The sequence below is a fragment of the Manis pentadactyla genome, chromosome 10 (assembly GCF_030020395.1).
Source record: "Manis pentadactyla isolate mManPen7 chromosome 10, mManPen7.hap1, whole genome shotgun sequence".
Taxonomy (NCBI): Eukaryota; Metazoa; Chordata; class Mammalia; order Pholidota; family Manidae; genus Manis; species Manis pentadactyla.
The window spans coordinates 7,652,542-7,663,038 of record NC_080028.1 but is presented as its reverse complement, the minus strand read 5'-3'; the positions used below and the strand labels follow the sequence as shown (position 1 = coordinate 7,663,038).

The following is a 10,497-nucleotide window of genomic DNA, read 5'->3' as shown; positions in this document are numbered from 1 at the left end:
ATTTAATACTTGGGTAAGTTTGGAAATTTCCAGTGTTGGGTAACAGTGGTAAACTTAACATGAGTAATTATCAGGGAGATAAATAGTTAAGCTGTTCTTGGCTCTGGTACAAAGTTCAGTATTATGCTTAAGAGTCCTAAGGGGCACTTAGCTAGCTCAACCCAAAAGCAAGATGTGCGATGTGAGCTCTTCTGGGACTGACTCTGTTGCTTTGCCTGATTCAAACTGGCCTATAAAGCACTCTCTTGTTTATCTCTTTTATTTCTTACCAACTTCATCAGTAAAAATGTAGCTTTTTTCTATTGTAGATAAGTAAAAGATAAATAATAAGTTAATGTTTTATTAATAGGATGCAAACTGTAGAATTTGCTGGAGAGATCAACTATATATAGGTAAAACAACTAGATAGTTCCAAAGTAGTAATAAACAACTGAGTTACGTTGTATTTCTATGAGATAGTCCTGGGAGAAAAATTACTGGGCCAAAGACCTTTGAATTTTCTCAGTATTCCAGCAATTTCTCTCCTGGGACTTTCCCATAGAAAGAAAAACACAAGTACATAGGGCATAAAAGTACCAGGATATAAGTGCAAAGATTTTTTTATTTTTATTTATTTATTTTATTTTGGTATCATTAATCTACAATTACATGAGCAACATTATGGTTACTAGACTCCCCCCATCATCAAGTCCACACCACATACCCCATTACAGTCACTGTCCATCAGCGTAGTAAGATGCTGTAGAATCACTACTTGTCTTCTCTGTGTTGTACAGCCCTCCCCGTGCCCCCACACATATTATGTCTGCTAATAGTAATGCCCCTTTTCCCCCCTTGTCCCTCCCTTCCCACCCACCCTCCCCAGTCCCTTTCCCTTTGGTAACTGTTAGTCCATTCTTGGGTTCTGTGAGTTTGCTGCTGTTTTGTTCCTTCAGTTTTTTCTTTGTTCTTATGCTCCACAGATGAGTGAAATCATTTGATACTTGTCTTTTTCCACCTGGCTACTAATTTCATTGAGCATAATACTGGCTAGCTCCATCCATGTTTTTGCAAATGGTAGGATTTGTTTTCTTCTTATGGCTGAATAATATTCCATTGTGTATATGTACCACATCTTCTTTATCCATTCATCTACTGATGGACACTTAGGTTGCTTCCATTTCTTGGCTATTGTAAATAGTGCTGTGATAAACATTTGGGTGCATATGTCTTTTTGAAACAGGGCTCCTGCATTCTTAGGGTAAATTCCTAGGAGTGGAATTCCTGGGTCAAATGATATTTCTATTTTTAGTTTTTTGAGGAACTTCCATACTGCTTTCCACAGTGGTTGAACTAATTTACCTTCCCACCAGCAGTGTAGGAGCGTTCCCCTTTCTCCACATCCTTGCCAGCATTTATTGTTGTTTGTCTTTTGGATGGTGGCGATCCTTACTGGTGTGAGGTGATATCTCATTGTGGTTTTAATTTGCATTTCTCTGATGATTAGCAATGTGGAGCATCTTTTCATGTGCCTGTTGGCCATCTGAATTTCTTCTTTAGAGAAGTGTCTGTTCAGATCCTCTGCCCATATTTTAATTGGATTATTTGCTTTTTGTTTGTTGAGGTATGTGAGCTCTTTATATATTTTGGATGTCAATCCTTTATTGGATATGTCATTTCTGAATATATTCTCCCATACTGTAGGATGCGTTTTTGTTCTATTGATGTTGTCCTTTGCTGTACAGAAGCTTTTGAGCTTGATGTAGTCCCACTTGTTCATCTTTGCTTTTGTTTCCCTTGCCCGGGGGGATATGTTCATGAAGAAGTTGCTCATGTTTATGTCCAAGAGATTTTTACCTATGTTTTTTTCTAAGAGTTTTATGGTTTCATGACTTACATTCAGGTCTTTGATCCATTTTGAATTTACTTTTGTATATGGTGTTAGACGATGATCCAGTTTCATTCCCTTACATGTAATTGTCCAGTTTCGCCAACACCAGCTGTTGTAGAGCCTGTCATTTCCCCATTGTATATCCATGGCTCCTTTATCATATATTAACTGACCGTATATGTTTGGGTTTATATCTGTACTCTCTATTCTGTTCCACTGGTCTGTGGGTCTGTTCTTGTGCCAGTACCAAATTGTTTTGATTACTGTGGCTTTGTAGTAGAGCTTGAAGTTGGGAAATGAGATCCCCCTGCTTTATTCTTCCTTCTCAGGATTGCTTTGGCTATTTGGGGTCTTTTGTGGTTCCATATGAATTTTAGAACTATTTGTTCCAGTCCGTTGAAGAATGCTGTTGGTGTTTTGATAGGGATTGCATTGAATCTATAGATTGCTTTAGGCAGGATGGCCATTTTGCCAATATTAATTCTTCCTAACCAAGATCATGGGATGAATTTCCACTTGTTAGTGCCCTCTTTAATTTCTCTTAAGAGTGTCTTGTAGTTTTCAGGGTACAGGTCTTTCACTTCCTAGGTCAGGTTTATTCCTAGGTATTTTATTCTTTTTGGTGCAATTGTGAGTGGAATTGTTTTAGATTTTTATTATTGCAGCAAAAAGCTGAAAACAATGTGAATGTCTACCAGTATGGATATGAGTCAGTAAGTTATGGTACATCATCCCTGTGATGACATCTAGCAGAATAAATTGAAGCTATGCTACATGATTTGGTGGGAAGGATTTCCATAAGATATTATTGTGTTGGAAAGGCAAGATACAGGAAAGAGTGTGTAGTATCCCATTTTTGTAAAACACTAGTGACCCAGAAAACCCTAAATGCAGGTAAATGTGTGTATTATTATGATGAGTATTGAGAAAAATAGGAAAGGTTACATTCTAGACTGCAAACATGGGCGAGGTGCTAATGTGGGTGGAAGGAGAGTGAGGGGTCAAACAACGAAGGAAAAGGGGGGAAATATTTAACTATTGAAAGTTCAGAATGGTATTACATCTATACAAACTATAGGATATACATATGGATGGATGGATGGTAGTTAACCTAAAAAATAATTCAAAGGGACAAATCAACATGATCTGAACTAATCAAGAAAGCTTTCTTAGAAACACTGCTATGAAAATAATTTTAGGAAATTAAAAACTTTGCCAAGATCTTGGAGTGGAATTGCAATGGAGGCAAAAGAAATTTCAGAAAGGAGAGACATTGTAAGCAAGGTAATAGAGAAAGAAAATGTTGGCTATATATAAAATGTAAGAAGAAATTAGTTTCAGAGTAATTGGGGAATGATGGGGAAAAAAATTGGCCAAATCACTAAAGACCACATATTGTCTGATTTCCCATATTACCATAGACAAATCTATAGAGACAGAAAATAGATCAGTGGTTGTCAAGGGATGGGGTAGATAGGGAGGAAATGAGGAGTGGCTATTAATGAGCGTGGGATTTCTTTGAAATACTCTAAAATTGTAGTAATGGGTGCACGATTCTATGAATATACCAAAGACCATTAAATTGTACAAATGAAGTGGGTTAATTATATATGGTTTGTAAATTACATCTCAGTAAAGCTGTTGAAACAAAAAATTGGCCAGATAAATTGGAATCATGTGGTAGAGAATATTAAAATCTAAGCTTAAGAATTTAAATTTGATCTAACAACTAAGAACCATTGTAGATTATGACTATGAGGTGTACTGTCCATAATTTACCTTTTTTAGTCCTTTCTCTTTATCTGGGATTTTAATTATAAAAGTATATACTCACTGAAACAAAATTCAAATAATATAAAACATGTTAAGTAGAAAATTTCAGTCTTATCTCATTCCCATAGATTACCCCTGTAAAAATTGGGATTCTTTCTAAACTCTTTTCTCTCTCTCTCTCTCTCTTTTTTTAAACACAAAGGGGTCATAGTATCCGTCTTGTCCTATAACTTTTAACGCAGCACTGTTTCATGGCTGTCTTTCCATACCTGCAGATGGACACTGGCTACCACAGGCACTAATAGTAACCCACATCATAGAGTCATTGTAAAGATGAAATGAGTTGATACAGGTAGATAATCTGAGTTGTAAGAGACACAGAGTAGTCATTCAATAAACTTTAGATGCTGTTTTACTAATATTATTGCTAAGTGTAGGTTGAAAGATACAGCTTTTGTGAGTGATTGTTTTATTTACTTTTGCTTTGTAACCTAAAGTGAAAGCAGGCATAGTTTCTATTTCAGAGGGGAAGCATGCAGCCAGTTATCACTGGGCTAGCAGCCAGGCCTGGCTGCTAGCCAGGCAGTCTGCTAGGTGCTGTTGTGAAGTACTAACACATAATACTTTATAACAGAAGTTCTTAATCTGGCCCTTTTTTCTTTTTTGGTGGGCTTGAGGGAATCACAAATTGTATGTCAGAAGTGTATATGTGCCTGTGTGCAGTTTAGTAAACAGTGAATCCATAGCTTTGGAATCCATAGCTTTCAAAAGATTTTCTAGAGAATCTTCAATCCTTTAGAACAACCTACTTTATCAAATTTGATTCTCATGATAGCCCCAAGAGGTAGGTAATATTATTAGAATTTTGGGGGGATACAAAGAGGCCCTGATCCTCAAGGAGGTTATGCATGCCCAGCTTACTGTCAATGTCAGATAGAGAGTGTGAAGACCTATCAGAAAAGCAGTATGATGCCTTGGAAATTCAGAAGGAGAAATTGATTCCAGCTCCTGAAATTGAGGAAAGGGTTTTGACCTTAAATTCTAATAGTTAAAAACAATAGATCATGTAACAAATATTTAGCAAATGCCTACTCTGTTCCAGTTCTTATTCTGGGCCTTGGGAATATAATATAACATTGAGCAAACAGACAACAATCTGTGTCCTCATGGACCCTAAATTCTTGTACCTTCTTCTCACCTTAAATATTGAAACCTAAGAGGAACTTCGATTACATGTTTAACAATGTCTTCCATATAAATACTTAATAAATATTTGAGTGAAAGCATGAATAAGAGCTGGACATGATCTTAATGGGGTCATAAGCCAAGTTTTCTGGCAGGACAATATTTAATTATCATTTCTTCCATATTTTTACAATGGAATAGAGATGGGTTATCGCCTTAACTCCTCATGTGCTGTGAAATTTGGTATAAATTGAAGAAAATTAACTCAGGTGTCTCCATCTAATATCAAGCTACCTTAAGGGCTTTGGCTCTATAGAAATGCAAAGCATCACTGTTATTTGTCATTTCTAGGGGAGGTGACACCAGGACTATCCCAGGTGGAGTATGCACTTCGCAGACACAAACTAATGTCTTTGATCCACAAGGAAACACAAGGGCTGCGTGGGACAGACCAGACAGTGGTTCTGCTGTCCAACCCTGTATACTACATGAGCAATGACATCCCTTACACTTTCCACCAAGACAGCAATTTCCTGTACCTGTGTGGATTCCAAGAGCCTGATAGTATTCTGGTCCTTCAAAGCCTCCCTGGCAAGCAGTTACCAGCACACAAGACCATACTTTTTGTGCCTCGGAGAGATCCCAGTCGAGAACTCTGGGATGGCCCACGATCTGGCACTGATGGAGCAATAGCTCTAACTGGAGTGGACGAAGCTTATACACTGGAAGAATTTCAACATCTACTACCGAAACTGAAAGGTAACCAATGGAAGCAGAAGTCAAGTCACAGGCCAGTTTGGGAAGATCTTCCTTGCCTATTTAGGCAAAGCTTTTAATTTCCTAAAATGATTATCATAACAGTGTTTCTCTGAGAACCCTGAAATAAACTTAAGTATTTTCCATAGGACTGGGCTACTTTAAAGATTTCATTTATTCACTTGCTAAATCTTCACTAACTTGTTCATTCACAGAGATTGTCAACTATCCAAGAAATCCCAGAGAGATTTTCCTTTTAAAGTGGAGGATGGCCCTGGGCCACTCTTTAAGATTACTGACCAGTTTATTGATTTTTGACCACTGTTACTTATCTCATTGCTTTTGCTAACTCTTCAAAAGGAGGCAGTATTCTCAAAGAATGATCAATGCATCACAGTATCATAATTGCCTGGTGATGCATATTAGAATTACAAATGCATAATAGATACTGGAAATGTAAAATCTCAGGCTCCCCACTCTATACTCTAAATCAAAATCTGCATTTTAACAGGATTATCAAGTGATGCATATACACTTTAGTTTGTGCCCCTCAAAATAGTCACTTTCTACATTTATTCTGGTGAAGTGATCACTCAGAATACTTTGGGATTTCTTTTTTTGAACTTCTCAAAAGCTCACTACATTATATACTATCCTTAGTGATTCTTATAAATCTATACTTCTGGGAAGCATTGCATTTTTTGAAGTATCCAAAAGTCATTAAGAGCCAAATTTGGTGTCTTTTACAGAGGGAATTACCCAGCTAAACTAGTGGGACTTTCTTCTATCTTCAAAGTCTTCATAAATGCAGGGTGCAGAATATTTTCTTTGTAGCTTTTTGATTTCTTGAATTAGTTGCCTCTGTCATGCTTGACAGTCTAAGTTTTTTTAACCCAGTATTGTTAAAATCCTACATAAAGTGTATTTCTCAAAATTACTTTTCACTCTGCATTCTTAATGTTGATAGTTTACTAGATAAAAGCAAAAGATTAATGAAAAGATTAATGAAAATCATATGAGAGCAGTTAGTAGAGGTTGTTTTACTTTTAAAAAATTACAATTAAATTTCTATTAAAAATAAGGTTAGCATTTCACATGTAATATACGTTTAAAAACCGTTTTTCTTTTAAAATGAAAATATTTAGGAGATTGTATTCACTAATACATACCCAATCAAAATTTTTAGTATTTTTTTCCCCTCTTCTATCCCAAAGCACTTTGTATAAAACATAACAACCCTTCAGACTTACATGGTTGCTTGAATTAGTTATGTTGCTCTTAGGCTTCTGTCAGAAAAAGAAGAAAGGAACAAATGGAGACCTGGTGTAAGTGGAAAACATTTTCATAATGAGCCTTCTCATTTTATATTTCAGGCAAATACAGGCCATTTCCTTGGGTGTCTAAGGTTGTTAAAAGGCGCACTGTTGTCTGTAATGAGAATACTTGGCAGGTGGGAAAGGGAAGACTTCTGAATAAGTGTGAATTACCACGTATTATCAGTTGTAGTGTTTCTATAGCCACGAATACCGGCTCCTAAATAAAAGAAGAATACCTGCTCCTCTCACTAATACTGTGATTAACTCTAAGATCATGACCTGAGTACTGTTTTCTGTCCTTTTGTGTTTAATTATTCAAGACTAGCTCAGTTGTGGTATGAAGAGCAATTGTTATAATTGTTCTTTAACAGTTAATAAAAAAGAACAACCCAGAACTTGAAAAATGCTTTTCTCTCATCTGTCATCTTTGTAAAGAATACTGAAGTTTTGGGGCAGAAAAGCTGTCTATTCAGTCTCAGAATATCTTGTCATTTTCAGAGAATGGCCTTCCAATGATTTCTGATCAAACCCTTCAATTACTAAAGTCCTGAGGGAGTTTGTGCTCAGTCCTTCACAGTTCCACAATGCAGGTTTTTTAGTTTTCACTCTTGTTCAAATCATTATGACTGTTGGTATTTCTTGTTGTTGCTGTTAGTTTTATTTTAAATTTATTTCTTGGTCTGTCATTTTAAGCCGAGACAAATATGGTTTGGTATGACTGGATAAGGCCCTCTCACGCACGGCTTCACTGTGACTACATGCAGCCTCTGACTGAATTCAAAGCCAGGAGCAAGAACAAGGTTCGGGCTGTCCAGCAGCTGGTACAACACCTGCGGCTCATCAAATCTCCTGCAGAAATTGAGCGAATGCAGATCGCTGGGAAGCTGACATCACAGGTACAGTTCACACTAAAAACATTTTCCCAAATTAAAAAATCTTAGCTCTGAGGGTTCAGTGGGCACTTTTGAAGTCATGTACCCAATGCAGTAATCTCACAGCAGATGTACGTCTAGCTTCTACATCTGTGTTCAGTGAACATGTCTGCATACTTTCTCAGTACCCTGAAAGGCAAAGTAAATCTGTCTTCATATATCTTTTACCCATGATCTCAGTTGTTTTTCCTTGGAACACTGTACATTAGTGAATTTTATTTCCTTTCCTTATGATAACTGCAATAATAGTGACAGTTAAAGAGTTTGATTGTTAAAGGTGACTCATAGGACCCAAAATGACAATGCAGTTTATTATAGAAAAATGGCACAGTAGAGCAACAGCATTAAAGTAAGAATGCCTGTTACAGTCAATGACTGTCTCACAGCAAGGGTCCAGAGAATCCAGGTGCAGGCTCTTATTGTCTTCCCTCAGTAGGGGCCGGGAGGATGCATTTCCTCTCATGGGTCAGGAACCACAGATACAGACAATGCCTCAGAACCAGGGAGTCCCAAATGGAATCTCAGCTAGGAGGGATTTTTGTCTTTTGATCACATTGGCATATTCCTCCTATGTAACAGCAAAGCCCTCTGGGGCCTCAAGGAGACCAAGTACAAACCATTACTTATTCTCACTGTTACCAGTACTGACAAGCTAATACAAACTGCTCCAAAATTCCTTGCAAAGCTTTTTTTAAATTGTGGTAAAATATATATAACATAAAATTTGCCATTCTACCTATTTTTTTTTTGGTATCATTAATCTACAATTACATGAGGAACATTATGATTATTAAACTCCCCCCATCATCAAGTCCCCCCAACATACCCCATTACAGTCACTGCCCATCAGCATAGTAAGATGCTGTAGAATCACTACTTGTCTTCTCTGTGTTGCACAGCCCTCCCCGTGCCCCCCCACACTCTACATGCTAATCATAATACCCCCTTTCTTCCCCTCCTTTATCCCTCCCTTCCCACCCATCCTCCCCAGTCCCTTTCCCTTTGGTAACTGTTAGTCCATTCTTGGGTTCTGTGAGTCTTTTTTCTTTGTTCTTATACTCCACAGCTGAGTGAAATCATTTGATACTTGTCTTTCTCTGCCTGGCTTATTTCACTGAGCATAATACCCTCTAGCTCCATCCATGTTTTTGCAAATGGTAGGATTTGTTTTCTTCTTATGGCTGAATAATATTCCATTGTGTATATGTACCACATCTTCTTCATCCATTCATCCACTGATGGACACCCAGGCCACTTCCACCTCCTGGCCACTGCAAACAGTGCTGCGACAAACATAGGGGTGCATATGTCCCTTTCAAACTGGGCTACTGCATTCTTAGGGCAAATTCCTAGGAGTGGAATTCCTGGGTCACATGGTATCTCCATTTCGAGGTTTTTGAGGAGTTTCCATACTGCCCTCCACAATGGTTGGAACTTATCCACATTCCCACCAGAAGTATAAGAGGGCTCCCTCCTCCCCACACCTCTGCCAACACTCACTGTTGTTTGTCTTTTGGATGGTGGCGATCCCTACTGGTGTGAGGTGACATCTCACTGTGGCCCTAATCTGCATCTCTCTGACAACCATCTCCCCATGTGTCTGTTGGCCATCTGAATTTCTTCTTTGGAGAACTGTCTGTTCAGTTCCTCTGCCCATTTTTTGATCTGATTATCTGCTTTTTGTTTGTTGAGGTGCATGAGCTCTTTATATATTTTGGATGTCAACCCTTTATTGGATCTGTCATTTATGAATATATTCTCCCATGCTGTAGGGTACTTTTTGTTCTATTGGTGGTGTCCTTTGCTATACAGAAGCCCTTCAGCCCAAAGCAGTCCCACCTGTTCACTTCTGCTCTTGTTTCCCTTGCCCAGTGAGATACATTCATGAGGAAGTCACTCATGTTTATGTCCAAGAGATTTTTGCCATTCTACCTATTTTTAAGTGTAGAGTTCCTCCATGTTCACTCATTTCATAGTCAGTTCAAGAGACTGACTTAAGCCATCAATTTGATGATTCCAGTTGCCTTCAAACCCTGGCAAAGGGTTTCTTTGGTGAGCATAGGCTGCTTTGATTTGTCCTTAATTTCCATACAGATTTCCAAAGAGCACTGGCCCACATATGGGGATCTTTTATTGTCCAGTTATTTATGGTCCACTTGATAGACTAATTACAAGTCCATTATCAATAGCCCAGGAGTCTATATTTACACAAATACTAAGACTTTTATTTGTGTCCAGCTCTTCTATCACAGGTAGGAACACAAGCATGTAATTCAGGTCAGTAGAATCAACTTGTTCTTACCTTCTTCTGTAAGGATTTTACCTTTGCTGTTCTCAGAGCATCTGCTTTCCATATAGAATTATCTTTAATTCTGAAATTACCATGTGTGAGCCAGACCAATTGCCTGGCACCCTTGGGCAGTTTGTCAAAGGATGGATGCAAGGTAAAGAAGCTCATATAGATGATGAATCTGTTCCTTGGATCCCTTAGTAGCAGACCCCATATAATGCATTTCCATTTGAATATTGCCTACTTAATTGGAATGCTTTTCTGACATCACTAGTTATACAATATGTATAGCAGATCTTAATATACCCTTTTAAGTCTTTTATATTGGGGCTGTCTCTGTAAATGCCCAGTAACAACTCAGCAACTGTCTTTCAA

The 10,497-nt window shown here is 37.9% G+C and overlaps 1 protein-coding gene across 6 annotated transcripts in view; it reads left to right on the top strand.

The window, feature by feature from the left end:
- The window catches only part of XPNPEP3 (X-prolyl aminopeptidase 3), a 60,235-nt gene that overhangs the window by 23,409 nt on the left and 26,329 nt on the right, over positions 1 to 10,497 (top strand). For all 6 annotated transcript variants that reach the window (XM_036931367.2, XM_036931368.2, XM_036931371.2 and 3 more), the window contains 2 exons: positions 5,180 to 5,587; positions 7,594 to 7,796. In XM_036931367.2, the coding sequence (XP_036787262.2) occupies positions 5,180 to 5,587; positions 7,594 to 7,796 (611 nt within the window). The remainder of the gene's footprint in view (positions 1 to 5,179; positions 5,588 to 7,593; positions 7,797 to 10,497) is intronic.